The sequence below is a fragment of the Lactuca virosa genome, chromosome 8 (assembly GCF_052849685.1).
Source record: "Lactuca virosa cultivar CGN04683 chromosome 8, Lactuca_virosa_CGN04683_v6, whole genome shotgun sequence".
NCBI classification, from domain to species: domain Eukaryota; kingdom Viridiplantae; phylum Streptophyta; class Magnoliopsida; order Asterales; family Asteraceae; genus Lactuca; species Lactuca virosa.
The window spans coordinates 207728542-207754930 of NC_136433.1; the positions used below are offsets into that span (position 1 = coordinate 207728542).

General features: G+C 37.3%; 2 protein-coding genes across 2 annotated transcripts; one reads left to right on the plus strand and one right to left on the minus strand.

The window, feature by feature from the left end:
- The first annotated feature begins 15632 nt into the window (after nucleotides 1-15632).
- Nucleotides 15633-16277, plus strand: LOC145133408 (putative mitochondrial protein ymf1). The gene has a single exon (XM_079068351.1). The coding sequence runs from the start codon at nucleotides 15731-15733 to the stop codon at nucleotides 16217-16219; it is 489 nt and encodes a 162-aa protein (XP_078924477.1). The 5' UTR covers nucleotides 15633-15730; the 3' UTR covers nucleotides 16220-16277.
- A 1738-nt stretch (nucleotides 16278-18015) lies between these two features.
- On the minus strand, nucleotides 18016-18408 carry LOC145131214 (putative mitochondrial protein ymf1). Its single transcript, XM_079065938.1, has one exon. It carries the CDS (start codon nucleotides 18406-18408, stop codon nucleotides 18016-18018), a length of 393 nt encoding a protein of 130 aa, XP_078922064.1.
- Between the last annotated feature and the right edge of the window lie 7981 nt (nucleotides 18409-26389).

Here is a 26389-nt window from a genome sequence, read left to right on the forward strand (position 1 = left end):
CCACAAGGTTAAATTCTTTAGATTCTCTTTCAGGCATTTCAACAAACACTTGTTAGGCATTATTATCAAACAAGTCAAATTTAGAACAATCAAGTATCAAGAACAAATGGAAAATCAAGAACAATCAAGTATCAAGAACAAATGGAAAATCAATAAAAATCTACCACACAAAAAAATCGAAATCCTCCATGAAACGTGATAGGAGAAGGTGCTCAAGTAGATGTAACGCCCGTGTTTCTGGGCTAAACATTAAAGACGATGTAATAGTCTAGGTCAACTATTGTAACGTGTTTTGAAGTAATAAGAATGAATTATGTGAATTTATGTGTCTTATATTTAATTATGATGATATAATAAATTAAGGATAAAAATAAGCGTCGAAAATAAATGTTAGCTATAGCCTATATCTATGAAGAAAGTTGTAGTGTTTGAAACAAGGATTCCAGAGATATAAAGAATACTGAAATCCGAGTTATAACGATGAAGTTATAACCTGTCGAAGTTTCCCGACAGAACCGGCACGACGCTGTGTGACGTAAAAAAAATGAATTTACAATAAAGTGCTTTTTAGCCTTAGCGATCTAAATGAAAGTCGTAGTATACGTTAAAACGAGAGCGTGCATAAAAAGAATGTCCAAATTCGACTTCGTATGAAGAAGTTATGAATTTTCTAAGATTTCACATAACAGTATGCAGCCCGGAATTCGAATTATAAATCGAGTGATTTTTAGCCAACACAACCTAAACGAGAATCGAAGATCTTGTCGATATTAGTTTAACGGTAAAAAGACAGACGAAAACGGATGTCGGATGAAGAAGTTATGAATTTTTAACGGACTTTTCCTGTCCCGGCCTGTTAAAAATATAACTTTAAAATAAAATCATAATTAGCCGACGGAGTCTAAACAAAAGCTGTAGAGCACGGTCTCACCTACGCGTGGATATAAAGAACGTCAAAAACGGAGTTTGTATGCGAAAGTTACGAATTTTTGAATTTTGAAAAATAGGAATACGCCCAGCGTACTCGTGTTCACGGTCCGAAGTTTGCCACGTCGCCCTTACCCTTGCATGCAACATGTATCTCGCACACTTGTCACGTACGGATCCACGTATCATGGTACGCCCAGCGTAGAGCCTCGTAAGGCAGTACGCCCCGCGTACCAGGAAGTTACGCCCAACGTAATGCCAGGCTTCGGCCACTATAGATAGAGTGCGAGGCTGCCCGAATTTGTTTAGAAAAATTTACACTTTTACACCCTAAACTTTCTTCTAAGCTATACACTCACTGTCTTATCAGGTGAGTGTATAGTCACTTTCATCTTACACATAGATATGAAGTATTTTATATAAAATTCGTGCTATGTGTATATAGGTTGTTTGTTTATTTGAAATGGATGTTGAATGAATGTTTTATACAGGTTTTAAACTGGATATATATTCTTATCTACAAATATGTTGGGTATAACATGGGTAGATGAAATAGTTGATGTATGATGAAATAAAATGATGAGAGGTCTCGATGTTGACGATGTTCCAGTCATCTAGCGGAATATAGATGACGACCACACACTTTTCTAGACAGTCCAGTAGAATGTTAACAGGCTCGTAAACTGTAGATGTTTTTCGAAAGTACGTATTAGACTTAGTCAATTGTCCTTAGTCCGAGAGTATGGATAGGACGTAGTTATTTGTTATTAATCTGGGAGTATGGATTAAGACAAAGTTATTTTTTATTAATCCGGGAGTATGGATTAAGACATAAGTTATTTGTTATTAATCCGGGAGTATAGATTAAGACATAGTTAATTGTCCCTAGTCCGAGAGAATGGAATGGATATAGTTAATTGATCCGGGAGTATAGATCAGACATAACCGATCCGGGAGTATGGATTAGGTATTTTTGAACTATGTGCTCATCAGGTGTTTTTGAACTATGTGTTCATTAGGTGTTTTTGAACTAAGTGTTCATTGGGTGATTTTTTAACTATGTGTTCATCGGGTATTTTTGAACTATGTGTTCATTAGGTATTTTTGAACTGAGTGTTCACTAGGTGTTTTTGAACTATGTGTTCATCCGGTGATTTTGAACTATGTGCTCACTAGGTATTTTTGAACTAAGTGTTCATTGGGTGTTTTTGAACTAAGTGTGTTCATTAGGTATTTTGAACTGAGTGTGTTCACTAAGTATTTTTGAACTAAGTGTGTTCATTAGGTATTTTGAACTGAGTGTGTTCACTAAGTATTTTTAAACTAAGTGTGTTCACTAGGTGTTTTTGAACTAGGTGTTCATTAAGTATTTTTGAACTGGGTGTTTACTAGATGTTTTTAAACTACATGCTCACCAGTTGTAATTTAAGAACCCTGGCAGCGATGGACTTCGTGCCTATTCCTTAGGATAATCCTTAGAAATGAATGAATAAAGTATAGATGGTTCTTAAGATCTTTAAGAATAAAGAATATAATGGGGATGAGAAATTGGGTTGATTATTTGATGTTTAAACATAATAAATTTATTTATTGTGGGTTGAAAACCCTATACGCTCACCAGGCTCCCAAGCCGGACCCACTCAGCTTTTTATATTACAGTAATGGACCCAGAGCATAGTTGGATGATGACGAGGGATTTTTGGATTATAGTCCAGTAGATGTAAATAACTGTTGTAAGGCCTATATCGTACTGTTTATGCTTTTTATTTGTATCGGAACATGACATCCCGAGGTTTTGTAATATAATGAAAATACATTTCTTTGTGAAATGCTTTGATAAATTTTTATCATATTTTGTTTTGGGGACAAATTCTGCAACATCCTTTGAAAGATTACTCTGATTTTATTTTAAAAGTATAAACGAAATCGGTCTTTTTTGGCCGTGAAAATGGGGATGTCACAATTGGTATAAGAGCATTAGTTTAAGCAGACTATGAATTTGTAGGATTTCTAGAGTTAAACTTAGAATGCTAAGCGATGATTGTGAGATGAGTGTCTGCTATATTTTAGACACGAGCACTAGTTTATTTTAGGAAAGATGCCTAAAATGTTTTATGTGCTAAATATTTTATGTTATAGCTATAAAGATGCCTTATATGCTATTATTTGATCGGATCTATGGTCTGTTGCCGACCGGATCTAGAAATTTTATGTGCTCATGATTCTAAACGTTTAATTACGATATTAGAACTGACATGTAACTTTTCAGAGTAATAAGGAGATTTATACGTCTATCGTAAATAAAGCTTTTCTATCTTAAATTATCGCCTCAGTACACCGAACGTCAGCTTTGGTGTGCAGAACATCATGGTGAAGACTCGTAGTGAATTGAGTAAATGGAGGAAATGAGAAGGCTTGCGATACTAAATGGTACCTATTGGAAGATATCGTAAGAGTGATATCTTGCCTTTAGAATGCGTCTAATAAATAATATGTCTGGTACGGGAGAAGTACACTTTTGATTGGCAGAAAGAAATAAGTTTTGGTATAATCCATAAAGTTATCCCATGGTCTGGAATTTCCACCACCAACCGAGTTGAAGCAGAATTGATGATTGAAGATACGCATGGAAGAAGTCCTAGTAGAGTCTAGGGGAAAATTTTGTGATTGTTTGGACACATTTGTATGTGTGTAAAATTGTTTTTGTGATAATAACTTGGAGAACTACGAGACAATACTTGGGACGAGTATGAGTAGATGTGAAAGGTAGTAGAGGCCTATACTACCCGAAGCACAAGACTCACACTTGGATCAGGGAAAGTCACAGGATTACCAAGAAGCTACTAATTGATTTCGTTTTTGTTCAAGTATGTCGTTATCATCGTTTCGGTAATGACTAAGAAGATGATTGATATTCCGACCCTAGAGGTCATATCGAATTGAGTCCGACTAAGATGAGTATGTTATGTGATTCGGGGAAAATTGAGTCCAAGGTTTATTCGACCGTTTACAGTTCTTCAAAGGATTGGGAACCAAGCTTACAAGCTCGAACTACCAGAAAAACTAGATGGTATTCATAACACTTTCCACGTGCGTTATTTGAGGAAGTTCACGGGAGAAGTTCCCGACATAATTCCAATTTCTGAATAAAGGATGGATGAAAGCAACAGGTTAATTGAAGAACCTGAGGCAATTGTTGACCGTAAGACTAAGAAGTTGCGACGCAAGATGGTTGATTTAGTGTTTGTGCGATGGAAACATACGAATGGGCCAAATCTCACCTGGGAAACGGAGAGTGACATGATGAGTCGCTATCCGCATTTGCTTGCTGATGTATGATTCCGGGGACGGAATCATTCTAAGGGGGAGAGAATTGTAACGCCCGTGTTTCTGGGCTAAACATTAAAGACGATGTAATAGTCTAGGTCAACTATTGTAACGTGTTTTGAAGTAATAAGAATGAATTATGTGAATTTATGTGTCTTATATTTAATTATGATGATATAATAAATTAAGGATAAAAATAAGCGTCGAAAATAAATGTTAGATATAGCCTATATCTATGAAGAAAGTTGTAGTGGTTGAAACAAGGATTCCAGAGATATAAAGAATACCGAAATCCGAGTTATAACGAAGAAGTTATGACCTGTCGAAGTTTCGCGACAGAACCGCACGACGCTGTGTGACGTAAAAAAATGAATTTACGATAAAGTGCTTTTTAGCCTTAGTGATCTAAATGAAATTCGTAGTATATGTTAAACCAAGAACGTGCATAAAAAGAATGTCCAAATCTGACTTCGTATGAGGAAGTTATGAATTTTCTAAGATTTGGCACAGTAGTATGCAGCCCGGAATTCGAATTATAAATCAAGTGATTTTTATCCGACACAACCTAAACGAGAATCGAAGATCTTGTCGATAGTAGTTTAACGGTAAAAAGACAGACGAAAACAGATGTCGGATGAAGAAGTTATGAATTTTTAACGGACTTTTCCTGTCCCGGCCTGTTAAAAATATAACTTTAAAAATAAAGTCATAATTAGCCGACGGAGTCTAAACGAAATTTGTAGATCATGGTCTCACCTACGCGTGGATATAAAGAACGTCAAAAACGGAGTTTGTATGCTAAAGTTACGAATTTTTCAAGTTTGAAAAATAGGAGTACGCCCAGCGTACTCGTGTTCACGGTCCAAAGTTTGCCACGTCGCCCTTACCCTTGCATGCAACATGTATCTCGCACACTTGACACGTCCGGATCCACGTATCATGGTACGCCCAACGTAGAGCTTCGTAAGGCAGTACGCCCCAGGAAGTTACGCCCCAGCGTAATGCCAGGCTTCGGTCACTATAAATAGAGTGTGAGGCTGCCCGAATTTGTTTAGAAAAATTTACACTTTTACACCCTAAACTTTCTTCTAAGCTATCCTAATACCCCCCCCCCCAAAGCCTAGGGAACCATCCAAGCACCCGAAGAAATCCCGGAGCCCCGAAGTCTCCGAGAAAAAGAGTTTTTCGAGTCGAAACTCTGCCCGCGCGGAGCCCGGTTTTTGAGAAAACATCCCGATTTCATCGAAAAAGATTGTTTTAAGGGACGAAGTAGTTTCCAATCACCGTCTTATCAGGTGAGTGTATAGTCACTTTCATCCTACACATAGATATGAAGTATTTTATATAAAATACGTGCTATGTGTATATATGTTGTTTGTTTATTAGAAATGGATGTTGAATGAATGTTTTATACAGGTTTTAACTGGATATATATTCTTATCTACAAATATGTTGGGTATAACATGGGTAGATGAAATAGTTGATGTATGATGAAATAAAATGATGAGAGGTCTCGATGTTGACGATGTTCCAGTCATCTAGCGGAATATAGATGACGACCACAGACTTTTCTAGACAATCCAGTAGAACGTTAACAGGCTCGTAAACTGTAGATGTTTTTCGAAAGTACGTATTAGACTTAGTCAATTGTCCTTATTCCGAGAGTATGGATAGGACGTAGTTATTTGTTATTAATCCGAGAGTATGGATTAAGACGTAGTTATTTGTTATTAATCCGGGAGTATGGATTAAGACATAAGTTATTTGTTATTAATTCGGGAGTATGGATTAAGACATAGTTAATTGTCCCTCGTCCGAGAGTATGGAATGGGCACAATTATTGATCCGGGAGTATAGATCAGACATACACGTTCCTGGAGTATGGATTAGGTATTTTTGAACTATGTGTTCATCAGGTGTTTTTGAACTATGTGTTCATTAGGTGTTTTTGAACTAAGTGTTCATTAGGAGATTTTGAACTATGTGTTCATCACGTATTTTTGAACTATGTGTTCATCATGTATTTTTGAACTATGTGTTCACTAGGTGTTTTTGAACTATGTGCTCACTAGGTATTTTTGAACTAAGTGTTCATTGGGTGTTTTTGAACTAAGTGAGTTCATTAGGTATTTTGAACTGAGTGTGTTCACTAAGTATTTTTGAACTAAGTGTGTTCATTAGGTATTTTGAACTGAGTTTGTTCACTAAGTATTTTTGAACTACGTGTGTTCACTAGGTGTTTTTGAACTAGGTGTTCATTAAGTATTTTTGAACTGAGTGTTTACCAGATGTTTTTAAACTACGTGTTCACCAGTTGTAATTTAAGAACCTTGGCAGCGATGGGCTTCGTGCCTATTCCTTAGGATAATCCTTAGGAATGAATGAATAAATGATAGATGGTTCTTAAGATCTTTAAGAATAAAGAAGATAATGGGGATGGGAAATTGGGTTGATTATTTGATGTTTAAACATAATAAATTTATTTATTGTGGGTTGAAAACCCTATATGCTCACCAGGCTCCCAAGCCGGACCCACTCAGCTTTTTATATTACAGGTAATGGACCCAGAGCATAGTTGGATGATGACGAGAGATTTTTGGATTATAGGCCAGTAGATGTAAATAACTGTTGTAAAGCCTATATCGTACTGTTTATGCTTTTGATCTGTATCGGAACATGACATCTCGAGGTTTTGTAATGTAATGAAAATACATTTCTTTATGAAATGCTTTGATAAATTTTTATCATATTTTGTTTTGGGGACAAATTCCGCAACATCTTTTGAAAGATTACTCTGATTTTATTTTAAAAAGCATAAACGAAATCGGTATTTTCTAGCCGTGAAAATGGGGATGTCACAGTAGATGAATTTGAGAAGAATTTATAACAAAAACATATTTTCTGAATTAATTCCGGTTTTAAAATAGAAAAATAGACTTACCGCTGATGTGTTAAGTCTTAATCGATTTGATTGGAGATGGAGGCTAGAGACGATCGAAGATAGAGCGGATGTCGTCAAAAATCACCAGGGAGGTGTGATGATGGTAGCCGACCATTGAAGATGAAGAATGTAGACGTGATTTAGGGTTGCGCTGAATATAGTTCTTGCCTTTTTAAATAATGGATCTGAATCAAAAATAATTATTAGTTTCCTAATTTATATTTATTTTGTTTGCTTAATTGCAAGTGAAAACAACAAGAATTACCCTTTTTAATTTAATTAATTATTTAATTATTTGCTAAATTGTGATTGGTGCATTTACGAACACAATAGTTGCAAGAAACCTTTGAACCTAGCTTTATATATATATATATATATATATATATATATATATATATATATATATATATATATATATATATATATAAAATTCTTATATTAGATTTATTAATTTCGGTTTAGGCGCATCCAAAGCTTGAAATAGTGAAAACATATATGCCCTATCCAAAGCTTTGTGAAGACCTATTCGATGGAAATAATGTCACTGATAATTTCAAGTGGACCTCAAACTCAAACAACATGAGAGGTTGAATCATCTTGTCATGTCTAACCACTTTAGATTATGAGCACCCTTTTTATTTCCATATTGATTAGGTTTTTTTTGCTTGTGTTAGGACCATTGAGTGGGTTTTTAGATTATGTTGGAATCATTGGTAAACATTGTTTAAAACTTATGTTATGATGTTATGATTTCTGTAATTTATGTTATGATAATTTGGTTTTGTATATACTTTGAAATTTTATTTCTGAAATTAGATTTATGTTATTTATTAACAAATGTTGATGGGTGAACAAGTTCATAATCGATCATGAAAAAAATACTTATCGTAGTTCTATTATACTTGTATGTCTGTTTTTTTTGGAAGAGATGTGTGAAATGAATGCAGGACAACGATTCGAAATTATCTAGATGTCAATACGTGTTAGAGTTATTAGAAGGTAATCATCTACAATGCACTGAAGTACTATGCATGTCCCATGAATCCTTTATCCGACTATGCAGTCATATTAGAGTAAATTATTCGTTAAAGGATAGCAAACATGTATCGGTTAAGGAAAAGATGGTTATGTTTTTTATGATGATTGATATTAATCAAATTTACATGATTATCAAGAATAGATTTCAACACTCAAAACAAACAATTCATAATTCTTTTTATGAAGTGTTGGGTAAAATGATGATTTTCTCAAAAGATATGATGGTTCCAACTTCTTTTAATCTGAATCTAAACATTATGGAACATAATCAAAGGCTACGACGGGTTTTAAAAGGAGTGGTTGGTGCACTTGACGATACTTTGATACATGTTATTGTCTCACTAAGAAACAAGATTTATATAAATGTGGGGGAAATGAAGATTGATATAAAAACGTATTGGCAATTTGTGACTTCAACATTATTTTTACGTTTATTGTGGGTGGCTGGGAAAAGATAGCACATAACTCTAAAATATTATCAGAAGCATTACCAGATCCACATGTACCATTCTCGCTTCCACCACCAAGTAGATTTATGGCTTTTAAATATTTCTATCTTAGTTTGAAAATTAATTAATTATTTTCATTTTCACAGATAAATATTATCTTTGTGATGCCACGTATGCACACATTCGAAGATTTATGGCCTCGTATCGTAATATGAAGTATTGGCTTGGAGATTTCGGTAAAGACGAGCATTGAACTATAACAAAAAATTTAACCATGCACATGCAAAACTATAGATTGTCATTGAGCGTGATTTTGGTGTATTGAAAGTACGATTCACTATACTGAAGATGATGACACCATTTCCGTTGGTTACAGGGGCGGAGCTTCAACATATGATTTGGGGGGCGAAAATCTAATATGTATAAAAATCGGTGAGCACGGGGGCACCGCCAAAATTTTATATTTTATGGTCTAATATGTATAAAATGAAAGTATAGGGGGCTATTTGTAACAAAAAAATCAGGTAAAGCTCCGCCCATGGTTGGTTACACAAAGAAACATTATCATTTCATGTTTCGCGCTTCATAATTTTATTAAAAAATATGGACAGAGCGATGAGTACTTCACTTAATACGATGAACCCAATATCACGTTTCGAAAATAGCAATATGGGCATTAATGATAATGAAGACGAGGTTGCAACATATGGTACTACAGTGGACTGTGAATATATGACTCAATTACGAGATGAAAATGTTGAACAGTTGATACAAAATATGGAATCAATTGTTTTTGTAAGACTAGAATTATTGTACGGTTGTATGAATTTTCATTTCAGTGTTTGTAAGACTGAAATTATTTAAATTTCGGTGTTGGAAAACTATTTTGAACTTGTAAAATCAGTTTATTTAAATTTCATTTTATTTAGCAATCTACAAACTAAAAAAACAAATAATTTTCTTCTTACAGACTACAAACATTTGATCAACATTCTGTAAAATTTACAAATATGATCCGTAGACTCTAAACGTTTTACCTATGAAAAATCAAACAACACCCTAATGTTTTACTTTATCATAAACTTAATGGTAATTATGAAAAAATGAGAGTTTACTTACTTTGACTATTATTTTCTCTCTCTCTCTCTCTCTCTCTCTCTCTCTCTCTCTCTCTCTCTCTCTCTCTCTCTCTCTCTCTCTCTCTCTCTCTCTCTCTCTCTCTCTCTCTCTCACACAATTTTGATTATGAGAACCTTACCTCACAGTTATAAGCATAATTTATGAAAGGCACTTCTTTTACCAAACTGGGAGAATTAAAAGTTCATTAATTATCACATTTAGTCTTTATAGTTTTTTTTAACGTGAGATCTAATCTACTTCTAACCTACTTTTAATTTTATTTATATTTATTTCTCAAATCGAATTTGAACCCTCCACCTTAAAAAAGGACAACAATTGATACAGCTATATTAGAAACCTTTCGGTTTTAGTTTTTATAGTTAGACTTGGGTTACATCCTCCTCAATCCCATTAAATACTAAATCTAAGGGATTTAGTTAAATTAAAGCACCATAAACTAATAACATGATGTACATATATATTACTTCCATCACTTCTACCGCCTTAATTGCAGACTCAAAATACCTTATTAATATTAATTCTCGGTTATTTTTTAAAGTAAAAGGAATAATAATCCCATTAAGGTACAAAACCACTTACCTCAATTTCACGGGTGTTACATTCTCTCAAAGGCCCTACCGATTTGGTTTGAACACACACATAGACACTACCTCAATTTGGTATGAAAAATGCACATACAAACAGGCATCCCTTCCCCGATTTGGCTTGAACACACATACTCACAAACAAAGCTTAAATATTTATTTTCAGTTTTAACAATCTGATTTAGTTTTATTTTGGACATTTTTACCAATGATATCCCACTTTGATTTCACTATGTATTTGTGTTGTTTCAATGTTTGTATGTGTCTGTTGGGAACAATGTTGAAGGCAGAGGTAGTATGTTGATGTGAGGAGATGCGATGGAACCAAAGTTTAAGGACTACATGAGTTAAATGGTTGATAGACTAAATTGGCGTTATACTTAAAGTAGTGTACCTTTACGTCATTTTATCAACTATGATTCAGACTGATCTTTAACTTTTTTTTGGAAAAAACATAGGATTAAAGATAACAAAAGGGTTATACAACTTTTAGATGATCATATTGGGTAAACGTGCAACTTTTCTCGTGAAGTTTATGAAAAGAATAATATAAAAAATGAAACATTTAATGGTGGAAGACTAGGCTTAATTGTCATGTTTTCCATGTTTTATTCTAGTGGAATCAATATTTTATTTCTTTTACAAAATTTCAAACATTTAAAAGAATCAAGTTTACAAATAGAAACAAGCACACAATGCAAAAAGATTGTTAAAATAAGTACATTTGTATAAGAATTCAACCCCATAATTATTAAAATATTAGAATTTAAAAGTGGATCATACTATAATTATTAAAATATCAAATGCTCGATGCACGGTCAAATGAAAGTTTTGCACTCTTTAAAATCTTACAACAAAACTCCTACACAAATAAATCCTATAAATTTCAGCTACCAACTAGTTTTTGTTAAATATATTCTTAAACTTCTCATTTATCTCAATTCTCAGACATAGAAAAAAAATCAGCATGACGTATTCAAAATATTTCATTTATGTATATATTGAATACATAAATGGGAAAAGACGACGAAAGCCTTTTTTCTTTCTTTTTCAGTCGACTTGAAAGGTGCTCTCAGTGTACCGCCATACGCACCCAGACATCCCGATGAGAGGGATGATACGAGGATACCCCGTTGTTAAAGAAAGAAGAACGGTTCTCACCACCCTCCTCTGGTGCAAACACCGTTTGCTGCGCTGCGCTCATCACGAGAAGCCGGGGAACTCTCTTGGGTGGACTTCAAGCGCGATGATAGTCAGTCTGAAGTTTTCTACTATGCCATCTTTATTAGTTCAAAGACCGGGCTTGGGGGTTGGTCTCAGTGGTCAATGAAAATGTACTAGTGTGTTGTCTTAACATGCAGAAATTTTATTAGACTGCTAGCTTTACCAGCGGTAGGAGGGTGAAAAGACGGTGCATGAGCGAAGTAGGATCCTCTTTTTTTGTATCCCATCGACGATATTATTTGGTTTTGGTACATAACAATTTGCATAAGCAAAGTCGAATATTTGTTACAAATCTAGATCCTGCACTCTCATCTCTAGTCTCTAGCTATCATCTTAGTATATTAGTCAAGCTATATCTTGTACTTTCTTGGGCCTAACTAAGAAAAGAGAACAAGAAAAGCAAAAGCAAATACGACTTTAAGCCAGGCTGCTTCATTCAAGTCTAGGACTTAGGCAAGACTTATAAATCGAGCAGTTATAAAGCAGTTTAATCGCATTTATCGTCTCTCACTTAGCTCTGATCTGGTGTCGTCGCTCACAGTCCAAGAAGAGTAGTCCTTTCATTGGCTAGCGGGATTACGCTTAATGGGATAGACCGATCATCGCTTCCTTCCTCTACTAGTTCTGGAGTCAAGCCAGCAAAGAAGTAGACTCCTTCCTTTTTCACTGGCTAGCATCATAGGGATATTCGACGTTTAATGAGATAGTCTAGTTCTAGACTAAAGCTAGCAAAAAACAAGACTGAGGTCGATAGGGGCATTACTAGTAATTGCTAAGGTGCTTTATTAAGTATTTTCCACGCTCCTCTCCAGTCTCTTTCCAACCTTTGTGATTTCATATACTATTCCCGTATGCCATATCTCTTATTCAATCTTGCTATACGTCCAAGCTCGGTAGTTGGAAGCAGAACTGAGATTGGATGTGACTGAAGGAAAAGGGAGATAGGTGTGATAGGAGGGCACAATTAAACAGGTAAGCGAAGGCTCTCTCTCTCTCACTCTGTGGTCTTGTGTGAACTCCTTTCCGCCCATTATTGATCTTCACTCTAAGTGAGCAGGTCAAAGCAGTTGAGGTGATAGCAATAGTAAGCAGGGAAGCAGAAGCAAAAGGTCTTCAAAGAACTTTTGTGTAATAAAGCTTCTTGGTCTCATTTCATTGGTCTCTAAGGTAAAGTCTCGCTTAATCGTTCATCGATCTTTTTCTGTAAGGCCTCGGGCCCCACGAATTCTGATTTCTGTTTTTGTTTGTATTAAAGTGTTGGTAGCTTCTAGCCTCGAGCTGGAAAGTCTCATCGGCGGGGGTACTATAGATATATCATAACTCTCTAATTGAGACTCAATCTATACAATCAATCAATCAGTATGTGCAATATATCGGTCTTTGCGATATGCTCTTTCAAATAGATCACAAATCTTCCCGCTTAGCTGCACTGCTCTCTGAGCTCTTTTGTCCGCTATCGCTTCCTCTAGTACTAGCTCTGATCTCTCTTCAGCAGTTGCAGTAAGATTCTTTAATTCATCTCCTGCCCTTTATAGTCGTAATCGCTAGAAACTCTATATCATTGGCAATTGGCATTGGCGTAATTTTTTTTCTCCTGTCGGAAGGGGGTCCTGTCGAAAGCAAGAAAAGGCATTGCAAATGGCGTGCCCTTACTCTAATTCTAAATAAAGCTCTTTTACGCTCTTGGTCAGGCCTGTAACAAGTATCTAAAAAATCTTTTCTTTTCGGCCTATGGTTCGGTCAAAGCAATGACTTGAGTGAGTAAGGAAGTAGGACCTTTTTACCCCGGCTGTAAGTTATTACTGACCCTTCTCTGTCTCTCCCCCGCGTTGTGAATGAAGTGAGTAATTCGTTGGTGCTTGCCCTTCAGTAAGTAGTTCGGATGGCTGGATACATGCTACGCTCTGCCACGCTTGCCTGACCGCGAGAAGCCTTAGGGTAAAATAATCTTGAACAGCAATTTGAGAGCATCTTTGGAATTGAAAGAATGGGCTAACCTGACTTTCACTTTCATAAAAAGAGAAAACTGGACTTGTACTTTAAGAAATGGAATTGCGATGAGCCAGAAGTTAGAATCTCGCCTAACCACCTGTCTCCGTCTCCCGTAGTTCCCCCCAGAAACATCCGTTTGCCTACTTCTACTCTAGCCGGGGGTAACAGTCTTTTTGAGAACCAAGTGCCCCTTGAGGAAGACCTTCAGAAAACCCCTCTAACTCGGGGAAAGGAATTCAAGCCCATAAAATGATTCAAGTCTATGATAGGTACCAATAGTCTTTATGGCGCTCTTACCCCTTATACAAAGCACCAATGACTTCGGTCTTCTGAAAGGGGCTTAGGGCATATCATCAAAGAAAGAATCCCGAGGAAGGGGGTGAAGCTGAGGTTAGAAACGGTTTCTCCCGTTGTTGGTAGTTCATTAGGTCGGGTTGTTTATTTTTTAGAGCTTTTTCAATTCTTTCAGAACCTTTCGTATGCGCCTATTGGAAGATTTGGGCTACCTCCTCTCTTTCCGATCTCATTCAGATAATAAGCCAGTCCGGTTTATTAGATAGTGAGTGGGTAAGAGAGGTGCTTGGTCTGTCTCCGAATGTGGGCCTAGAAGCATTAGCCGAGTCTCTGAATATTCCCGATGGTTCTCAGGATAAAGACAGCCTTAAGGTGCTAACGGAGCTTCCACGGCCTCAGTCCATGAAGGTGCTTGCTTTATTGGTTGGCAACTTGGTTATAGTCGTTATGAAGAATGAAGGAGCGACGAAGGAGCTCACTTCCATGACATGAGAAAGGATGATGGGATGAGGAAAAGAAAGAAAAGGTGCAAGGTGAGGAGATATCGAGAGGTAGAATAGGTGAAATGAGTTCAAAGGAATTAGTTAAGACACGCTTCTTTAGCACAGGCCACAGAGTGAAGTTGGAAGGTTCAATGAACTACGCGAAGGGGAAATCTTGGGCGCTATTGTTGTCTATATACAAGTGGCATAGGCGAAGCTATGGCGACTCGTGGAGTAGACAGCGAGCTCCGCTTGAACAGAAAGCAGCAAGCTGCAAGCACTACTCCAAAAGCAGTGAGCTCCGCAACAAAAGCGAAGCGAGCCGCAGTAGCCTATTAAGTTTTTCAGCTGCATCGTACCGTACTATGGGAGGGGTCCGTGCCTCCTTTAGATAGAGCCCCCCTGCTCCTAATGTAGAGCTAGAACTACTGCTACCGTGGAATCCGCGGTCACACATACGTATCTCGCCTTCCAAAAAAAGCGACTGCTAATTAGCACTAATGCTAATGGGGACCATCGATCAAGAAGGACTTCGGAGACTGCAATAGAATTGATCAAAAAAGAGAAATAAGGCCAACTCTTCTAGTTGCGCCTCTAACCTTACTATGCTACCCTGATAAAAGGTCGAATTCAGCAGGACTGCAGGCACGAAATGCCGATCAAATCCGTTAAAGGAAGCCTAATCAAAGCGGGCAAACAAGAAGATCTGACTGAGTTGATGATGGACTGGATCTCGAAAGGTGAGAGGCTTTCATAAAGACGTATGAGAAACGGAGGGTCGAGAGAGGCTTATTGCACGATCCACCCAACCGCTAATAAATGCTGCATAAGATAAGAGAGTGGGAGGCCGGTCCCCGCCCATCTGGAGGTGCACACCCATTTATGAACATATACAAAGGGCTAAAGAGAGAAGTCCATGGAGAACTACCAAATCCAATGACTTTGATTTGTTCGTACCATTCTGTCATCGATCACTGCTGGGTCGGTTGGTGAGTCACCCAAAAAAAGCATTGAGAAAGGTCAAGCATATATGTTTTATGAAATGATCAGCGGTTTCATTTATGCTATGCCCTGAATCGTGTTCGTCTGTGTTTATTGAGCTTTCAGCGCCATGTGCTTTGCTTCGCTTTATAAAAGAGAGAGAGCCTTGTCTTGAGAGTGAAAAGAAAGGGCAAGCGATAGAAAGGATAGTCCCTCGCGCGTTCGCGAGAACTACTAGAAAATGGTGAGATCATTAGTGAAAGAAGGACCAACGACGATCCTATCCTAAAGGAGAAGAAGGAGTAGGAGGAGTCAGTTTTCTTTGAAGATCGAGGAATCAATCTCCCAATTATGCCATTCGGAAGAAGTCTTCTACAGAGGGAAAGCCTGTTACGAGTAAGTGGAGAGGAAAGATCTCCAGAGATTCTTATCTCATTCCATTCTAGTGGCTCAACCAGTAACCAATGGCGAAAACTAAAAAATCCATGGTTTCCCGGTAGAACCCTATTTCGCCCAAGTTGTTTCAGAACCGGAAAAAAGAAGCGGTTTTTCGCACAGCTTGCGCATAGTGCAGGTCCCACTTGTATATCGTATTTGGCCGAAGAAGCATCGGACAGGTTGGAGTTCTTACCTTCTTGGGATTCCATGGACCAAGATCTGCTTTTATTATATGGGCAATACCGATCTACTTTAGTAGATCATATGGATGTAGAAAAAGCTTCTCATTTTGATGAATTGGAAACATCTCTTTTCCATTTCTATTTACCCAGTTCATATCTTTGTTTCGTGTGTTCCCCGGAGGAATTCGATCTCTTCAATCTCGGGATACCACCTAAATAACTATAACTGCGGCCAGAGAGTCAAATAGGTCGGGAAGAAAGAGTCCGAGGTTGGGTTGGACGACATACATCTTGGTTGGTCCCACCACCACTGGGGATTGGACATATATAGAATCTTTCTTCTAAAAAAGTCTTATTTTATATATATATATATATATATATATATATATAATTTTATATTCTTATTTATTTAAATAGCTGCAAGACCACAAAACTGGGTGAAAAAAAACCGAAAGCCCTTCTTTTAAGTTCCTCCCAGATACATGGCTTACATACCCGACTCAACATTCTTGGAAAACAATCGAATCGAGGGTCCGGAGGAGAATTGGCCATTCAATCTTGTGAACTAATCGAGACCGAAATTGGAGAAAGAGATATGAATGGAAAGGAATAACCAATCGATGAAAGAACATGAAACCATTCTGTTTCAATAGAGGTACGAGAAAGGGTTGGGGGCAATGAAGTAGGTGAAGTGGTTGGATTTTGCGAGCTGTTCCCACCACTGCTGGATGTGATTCCAAGAGCCGAACGAGAATGAATACCACACAGAAAAGTCAAGACCAGGCTCCCTAATGGAATGTTTAACCGATCCATTCCGGATCGACCGAATTGGTACGGAAGTTGTAACATGGGAAAACCACGGAAAAAACGACTTATTTGAATAACCCGGTGACCTACCAATTGTAGAAGTAGGATTTTTGGCAAGCAATAAGCACTTAAATAATACAATTCAAGTGTACCATCTTCTTTCTCATTTCGAGGAAAAGGTGCGGAAGGAAAAGGAAACAACGGAGGGATCCGAATCGGACCTAAATGGGAATGACATGAAAAGTCTTTTTCAAAACCTAGCATTAAGGGCGTTACCACGATATATGAGAGGAATGGAGAAAAACTCGTGATTGGTGTGGAGGGGAAGGTCTGTATATAATATAGTTCAAGAAAGAGTCGTCTCATTTCCTTACTTCTTCGTTCTTTCTAATTCATTCACTTCAAGACTGGTTCTGAACGCAGCGTAACATCATCTTCAACCAACCTCCATCGTACCGGTGCGACCACTAAAGAATTGCTTATACACTAAACAGTTGCTTATATACGCTTACTAAAAGACTGACTTTTATTCATATTCAATTCATTAGGCCAGCGTGAAACTAAGAAAGATAGATGTGCCTAAGGCGTAAGCAAACTGTGCACGCTAAGAGAAGAGGTGAGATGTTCGCAATGACTACCACAAGAAAGCCGCCCCCTCTCTCTAAAAGGGCCCGTCACTTCGTTCATAACTTCTTGGCTTAGGCTTGCAACTTCACTTACTTATGGCCTTGCCGCCTTTTTATAGCAGAAGCTAAGTGCTTGAAAAGCGCGCTAAGAAAGGTTGCTTCTGTCGGCCTTTATGTGCAACAGTCCACCAGTAGCAGAAGATAGGGTTACCGTACATACAAGAGTCTTCCAGTTCTTACAGAAGCTCTTTCTTACCAGTCAAGTAGTACAACAGCTGTCTCTTATCTTATAGCCCGGCGCGGCGGGTCGCCTTTTTAATTCAGTAGATAGAAGAAAGTATTAGATAAGGAGTAGGTGAGTGAGTCCTCGCTGACCTGAGCGATTTCGATCACCTAGCAGGCCTTTTCTTTGGTAGGTAACATCGCCAAAGCGTATCATCAGATTTGACTACGAAGGAAGGAACTCGGCAGAAGATCGGTCTGCAAGAAAGGCCTACTTATCCACGGGTTCATTGACAAAACCGCCGTAGGAATGGAGACCTTTCAATAGAGCAGAGGCGAACTGATCAACGAGAAAGAGGCCCTACTCCAATTCATCAAAATAAGAAGCTTTTTCTACATCCATATGATCTACTAAAGTAGATCGGTATTGCCCATATAATAAAAGCAGATCTTGGTCCATGGAATCCCAAGAAGGTAAGAACTCCAACATGTCCGATGCTTCTTCGGCCAAATACGATATACAAGTGGGACCTGCACTATGCGCAAGCTGTGCGAAAAACCACTTCTTTTTTCCGGTTCTGAAACAACTTGGGCGAAATAGGGTTCTACCGGGAAACCATGGATTTTTTAGTTTTCGCCATTGGTTACTGGTTGAGCCACTAGAATGGAATGAGATAAGAATCTCTGGAGATCTTTCCTCTCCACTTACTCGTAACAGGCTTTCCCTCTGTAGAAGACTTCTTCCGAATGGCATAATTGGGAGATTGATTCCTCGATCTTCAAAGAAAACTGACTCCTCCTACTCCTTCTTCTCCTTTAGGATAGGATCGTCGTTGGTCCTTCTTTCACTAATGATCTAATGATCTCACCATTTCCTAGTAGTTCTCGCGAACGCGCGAGGGACTATCCTTTCTATCGCTTGCCCTTTCTTTTCACTCTCAAGACAAGGCTCTCTCTCTTTTATAAAGCGAAGCAAAGCTCATGGCGCTGAAAGCTCAATAAACACAGACGAACACGATGTAGGGCATAGCATAAATGAAACCGCTGATCATTTCATAAAACATATATGCTTGACCTTTCTCAACGCTTTTTTTGGGTGACTCACCAACCGACCCAGCAGTGATCGATGACAGAATGGTACGAACAAATCAAAGTCATTGGATTTGGTAGTTCTCCATGGACTTCTCTCTTTAGCCCTTTGTATATGTTCATAAATGGGTGTGCACCTCCAGATGGGCGGGGACCGGCCTCCCACTCTCTTATCTTATGCATCATTTATTAGCGGTTGGGTGGATCATGCAATAAGCCTCTCTCGACCCTCCGTTTCTCATACGTCTTTATGAAAGCCTCTCGCCTTTCGAGATCCAGTCCATCATCAACTCAGTCAGATCTTCTTGTTTGCCCGCTTTGATTAGGCTTCCTTTAACGGATTTGATCGGCATTTCGTGCCTGCAGTCCTGCTTAATTCGTCCTTTTATCAGGGTAACGTAGTAAGGTTAGAGGCGCAACTAGAAGAGTTGGACCTATTTCTCTTTTTTGATCAATTCGATTGCAGTCTCCAAAGTCCTTCTTGATCGATGGTCCCCATTAGCATTAGTGCTAATTAGCAGTCGCTTTTTTTGGAAGGCGAGATACTTATGTGTGACCGCGGATTCCATGGTAGTAGTAGTTCTAGCTCTACATTAGAAGCATGGGGCTCTATCTAAAGGAGGTACGGACCCCTCCCATAGTACGGTACGATGCAGCTGAAAAACTTAATAGGCTACCACGGCTCGCTTCGCTTTTGTTGCGGAGCTCACTACTTTTGGAGTAGTGCTTGCAGCTTGCTGCTTTCTGTTCAAGCGGAGCTCGCTGTCTACTCCATGAGTCGCCACAGCTTTACCTACGCCACTTGTATATAGACAACAATAGCGCCCAAGATTTCCCCTTCGCGTAGTTCATTGAACCTTCCAACTTCACTCCGTGGCCTGTGCTAAAGAAGCGTGTCTTAACTAATTCCTTTGAACTCATTTCACCTATTCTACCTCTCGATATCTCCTCACCTTGCACCTTTTCTTTCTTTTCATCATCCCATGATCCTTTCCCATGTCGTGGAAGTGAGCTCCTTCGTCGCTCCTTCATTCTTCATAACGACTATAACCAAGCTGCCAACCAATAAAGCAAGCACCTTCATGGAATGAGACCGTGGAAGCTCCGTTAGCACCTTAAGGCTGTCTTTATCCTGAGAACCCTCGGGAATATTCAGAGACTCGGCTAATGCTTCTAGACCCACATTCGGAGACAGACCAAGCACCTCTCTTACCTACTCACTATCTAATAAACCGGACAAGCTTATTATCTGAATGAGATCGGAAAGAGAGGAGGTAGCCCAAATCTTCCAATAGGCGCATACGAAAGGTTCTGAAAGAATTGAAAAAGCTCTGAAAAATAAACAACCCGACCTGAGGAACTACCAACAACGGAAGAACTAGCAACAGCGGGAGAAACCGTTTCTAACCTCAGCTTCACCCCCTTCCTCGGGATTCTTTCATTGATGATATGCCCTAAGCCCCTTTTGAGAAGACCGAAGTCATTGGTGCTTTGCATAAGGGGTAAGAGCGCCATAAAGACCATTGGTACCTATCATAGACTTGACTCATTTTATGGGCTTGAATTCCTTTCCCCGAGTTAGAGGGGTTTTCTGAAGGTCTTCCTCAAGGGCCACTTGGTTCTCAAAAAGACTATTATCCCCGGCCAAAGTAGAAGTAGGCAAACGGATGTTTCTGGGGGGAACTACGGGAGACGGAGACATGTGGTTAGGTGAGATTCTAACTTCTGGCTCATCGCAATTCCATTTCTTAAAGGCTTCTCGCGGTCAGGCAAGCGTAGCAGAGCGTAGCATGTATCCAGCCATCCGAAGTACTTACTGAATTGCAAGCACCAACGAATTACTCACTTCATTCACAGCGCGGGGGAGAGACAGAGAGGGGTCAGTAATAACTCTCGGCCGGGGTAAAAAGGTCCTACTTCCTTACTCACTCAAGTCATTGCTTTGACCGAACCATAGGCCGAAAAGAAAAGATTTTTTAGATACTTGTTACAGGCCTGACCAAGAGCGCAAAAGAGCTTTATTTAGAATTAGAGTAAGGGCACGCCATTTTCAATGCCTTTTCTTGCTTTCGACAGGACCCCCTTCCGACAGGAGAAAAAAGATTACGCCAATGCCAATTGCCAATGATATAGAGTTTCTAGCGATTAGACTATAAAGAGCAGGAGATGAATTAAAGAATCGTACTGCAACTGCTGAAGAGAGATCAGAGCTAGTACTAGAGGAAGCGATAGCGGACAAAAGAGCTCAGAGAGCAGTGCAGCTAAGTGGGAAGATCTGTGATCTATTTGAAAGAGCATATCGCAAAGACCGGTATATTGCACATACTGATTGATTGATTGTATAGATTGAGTCTCAATTAGAGAGTTCTGATATATCTATAGTACCCCCGCCGATGAGACTTTCCAGCTCGAGGCTAGAAGCTACCAACACTTTAATACAAACAAAAACAGAAATCGGAGTTCGTGGGGCCCGAGGCCTCCTAGCAGTAGCTTTGGCGATGTTACCTACCAAAGATCTATTAAGAGAATTGAATATGAATTTGTTATTTCCGGTATTTGGGAGGGGGTTTTCTTCGGGGCTCGAGAGATGGAATAGATAGGGCCCCACAAGTTTTGAATTCGCCGCTGGTCTATCGAGAGGGAACGAGGAATTCTCAACGAAAAAAGTGCTCTCTGAACCGAACGTGAAAGTCGTTTTCCATCAGACGGCTGTTCCCGTAACTCTACTCTCGACTTGGATTATATATCCAATAAGGTCCGCTCTCGGCCATTCCACACGTTGCCTAATAGAGGCGTGGTTATCTGAAGTGGATTCTCTCTTTTGTAGTAGATGCCGAACCTGCTGCCCCATTGACTAAGAGGGGGGCGGGCGCAACAGCTACATGGACCCTTTCCTTTCTGTTGTTGCCAGCGCTTTCCCGGGCCGAGCCAGAATTCTTTATTAGAAAGGGAAGGCAAAGCCCGAAGGCTACTATCCTAATAGGCCAGCGAGGAGAGGGCCCGACAATCATACCACCCCGTGGTCGAAAAAGCGTGTTCGCTTCAGATAAGACGCACCGTAGGCCATCCTCGGCCTTCTTCGTTTTCGATGAAAAAGAAAGAAAATCTCGATCTCCGAAAGCCTTTTCCTTCCCCCGCCGCATCTCCCTCCCTTCGTCGAGCCTTTCCTTTAATGGTTGGGGGAAGCATTCCCTTATCTGAACATGGCGGGCATTCTTTCCAGCCTGACTCAAATACAAATAGGAGGTGGGTTTGTTTGGTTTGAACATAGGCTCAAACATTATTTGAAGGGTCCTAGCTACGCCATGCGTTCAATAAAAAAATCTGGAAAGGAAAGCAGCAGGGATGACAAAAAGAGAGCGCTTTCCTGCACTGAAAAAAAAGGACCTAAGAGAAGAGCGTCTTCTCTTAGCTTTCTTCCTCCCGCGCCCGCCGCTGTCCGGCCCGCATTAGAGGGGAAGAAAAATGGAGAGAGAAAGAGCAGATGGATTATATCCCCTATATCGAACACTCATTCCTATCTATTGATAGAAAGATCTTCGTCAAATACCGAACTTTTCCTTTTTTTGTTTTTTTTAGAATTCCTCATATCCAAGGCAGCTTATCACAAGCACCCCACCCCATACGACTTGTTGGGGGGTCGTTCGCCTTTCGAATCAAACAAAGTAAGTGGTAGGGCTCCTTGCTCCGGATGTTGTTCGTACGGTGTGAAAGCAGTTGGTTACGTAGTTTTAGAATTCTGCTGATCCCAAGTAGTCCATCTCCATCATTGCATATGGCAATATAGAAAGTAAAGAGGAAAAGGCATGACCAGGAGAATTGTGTGAAATAAGTGAATTGATCTAGTTGAGGCATGATTGATTCAGTGATGTGACTTCTCCTGCTCTAGTAAATCAGTCTGGAGACTTGCTAATTCAATTCAATTGCCTTGGTTTTTCCAAGAAATACATGGGAAAAATAGGGAGAAAGAAATGGGATTGTGTCAACAGGCCCCTATTCCGACGAAAAACAGCCCCTTTTTTTTTGTTTAGCCTGTTCCTATCAGATAAATTCTTAAGAGAAGAGGAAAAAAATCCTCCGTCATAGGCGGCCGAGGGTACCTTCCAAGAAAGAAAGAAAAAAGAAGCGATTTCTTCTATGAGAGCCCTATTTCGTCGTCTTTTTCCCGCTTTCACCTTCGATTGCGAAGGGCTTTTTTTCCGGTTTTCAATTCCTCTCCGGCGACGTTTGAACTTCGCGTGGTGGGAAGGCCTTCTCGATTCGCATCTTCCCGTCCAGCAAAGAAAGTGAAGGGGCGCGGACAGCAAGTTGGAGGACGCTGCAGAACCGCGTGATTGATCCATCTGCGCTATTCCCTAATTGAAGAAAGTTGTAAAGCCTTCAGAGCCTCAGTCCCTACCATTTTTTTTTTAAGAAAATGAAAGCTGACTAGCAATCGCTCGTTTTTCTTATTAGCATGGGATTGGATGTTAATAATGAAATAAAAACATATATAGATATTAGAAGAGAAGGCAATCCCCGTGGAATTCCTATCGATTTTCGATGGATAACAATCCATCTTTCTCGCTTTCGCTCTTTCTCCCAATCAGTCGCGAGGGTTCCGGGCATGAGAACGCAAGTGCCAGAATCAAACAAAAGGTCCGAACGTCCGAGGACGAAAGAGAAAATGCTCTGCGGGGAAGTCGTTTCCATCTAGGATAGCGTATTCATATCATGTTTTATCGGTCTAAAAAATATCATAATTATGCCAGTTAATTAAAACTCTCTTGTTGATGATACGACGTTCTTTCTACTTAAAGTACATGACAATTTCCTTCATGTAGAACAATAGTTATGAGTTGTCTACTCATACAACTCACAATTTGACTATTTTATATCATAATTGAATAGTTAATAGATAGTTAAATCATTGTCGTGACACAATCTCTAGGCATCACTATCTCAAAATTTCTATTTTGAATCAAGAAAATAGTATCTTTCATGTGTTAGAAGCTTCCACCAAGATAAAAACACATGAAAAACCCTACCAAAGGGCTACAAGACAATTTGGTTGAAAATGGGGTGGCTTTCCAATTTCAAATGCCCTTGCATCCAAACACATAACAACACAACGAACCCATTTGACATTGATTTCTTAACACACCACCTATCCCATGCCACATTTCCTTATTATTAGGATTTTGGAGTTACTGGTTTTTTTCCATCATTGCGTTTGGTTTGTTATTTAAAAAAAAAATAATAATAATAATAATAATAATAATAATAACATTATTTAATTTGGAAAAAGTAAATTCAATAAACTAAACAAAAAATCGTAATTTAAGAAAACTATTGTTTTTCAAAGGTAAATAATACATAAAGTGAACATTTTAAAGTTAAAGTTTAAAAACATATATTGTAATAGGAAACGTTCCAAAAAAATTCCTAAAATTTGGTCTTATTTGTGGAAAAAAAAACATAGTTTTATTTTTGAAACAAAAAAAAACTAGCAATTATTTATATAAAAAGACAATAACCGAAAATCGTTTACACATTCGAGAGTTTAGAGAGATATTGGAATTTAGCCGGTAATCTTCTACAAAAGTCATTTGGGTTTATTCAAGATAAGTCATGATTTTTTAATGGAAAATAACATAAAAAAATACAATACAATTACATTAAGGTAATATCTTATGTCGTACAAATAGATTACAATACCATAATATCATATCTAAGACAAAAAAAAATACAATAAAATATTATCAAAAAAGATAATACAATGAATTACAGTAAAATAATATACTCTGTCAGATAGAACATACATTAAAGTTATACAAATATAAAAAAAAAAAAAACTATCATTTATCAAACAAAAAGAATATAATAAGATTACATTAACATAATATTATCGTTAAAACATAGAAAATATAATAAGATTGCTATAAGATAATATAATAATACGCTTCTTCAAGCAGACATCATATAGTAATATTCTAGTAAGACAAAATTATTTGCTAGATATAAAGAATATTATAAAACTATAATAAAATAATTATACTTGTCAAAAAAATTATATAATAAAATTATAGTAAAAAACATGATCATCTATAGAAAATAAATAACATTGTAAGATTATAATAATATACATAGAAAGAGAATATAACAAGTTTCCACCGAAAGAAAATTATAATATATATATATATATATATATATATATATATATATATATATATAAAGATCGAAAGAGATATTAAATACGATAATATTATTATAAGATCTTCTACTCTAATAAATGGATATTTTTTTTTTGTCACTTATTACACTCTCATTCAATTTGTTAAATGTCATTTTATGGTTATTTTGAATTAATTTTTATTCAACATGTCATTTTCTGATTATTTTGAATTAGTATTTAAATGCAATAATAAATGCATATTAATTTCCTTAATGAACTTTCCTTTTAATTTCAAAATTACTAAATTAAAGTTTCATTAATTTACTTTATTTACTTATCTAAATTATTTGTTTAAATTTAGAGATAAAAAACACTTTAATTTTTATAATTCAATATTTTTCTCATTTTTCTTAAAAATGTAAAGTTCTCAAATGTTTAGAAATTTATATATATATTTTTTTCTTTTAAATAAACTCATGTAATACATGGGTCTCATACCTAGTAATCATATATGTTAGAAAGATAGAAAGAGAGAAAACAATAAGATTTTAATAAGATAAAAACATTTATCAAACACAAAGAATATAATAAAATTATAATAAATAATTATTAGTTTTTTTATTGTCATTTCCTATTAAATAAATATTGTCATACTTTTCCATAAATAAGATCAAATGTTTGCTAAAAATTTCCTTATATTAATATTTAATCAAATAAACTAGTACAATACATTGAATAAAAATTGATTTACTAATCACAACTAGTTTTCTACTAAGCAATAGTGTCTTTTATTTAATTATAATATTTAATGAGATATTTAAGAAAAGGCACTTTTTTATAATTATTTTAGTTTTTTTTAACAGATAGTGTATGTACTTTGAGTTTTACGCTAGAAAACAACCACCTTATCTGGGCCAAGGACTTTTCATGACAATTATCAACCACCTTTTTTGTTTCATTTTCCTATGCAAATCTATAGGTAGGAGCATGGTGACTAATTTTACTCAAGTTCATTCCTATAATATTACATATAAACATATAAGTTTTAAGTAAAATTAATACTTTAGACAAATAAATATAAAAGTTCAAAATGTGAGTCATTTGTAATACACAATTCATCTTGGTATATTTTAGATAGTTTTTTTTACCATTTGAAGAGTAGAGTGTATTTAGTATATTTTGGCTTATATATTTATTAACATTTTATTGTACACTATAATTATATTAATATATAAAATGTTTATTACCTTTTATTCGTTAATATATTCAACTAATTACAAAACAAAACTGAACATATTATATAAGCATTTATATCATTAAAAGATAAAAAGTTATCGACAAACTTCAACCGAAACAAATATCAGATATTATAAAACAATGTGTTCAAAAAATATTATATCGTTATTCATAACCACATTTGTAATAATCATCTTTTAGGTTTCTGAAAAGAAAAGTTCGACATAATTATCTTTTCGCCTTTGTTTGTTTGAAG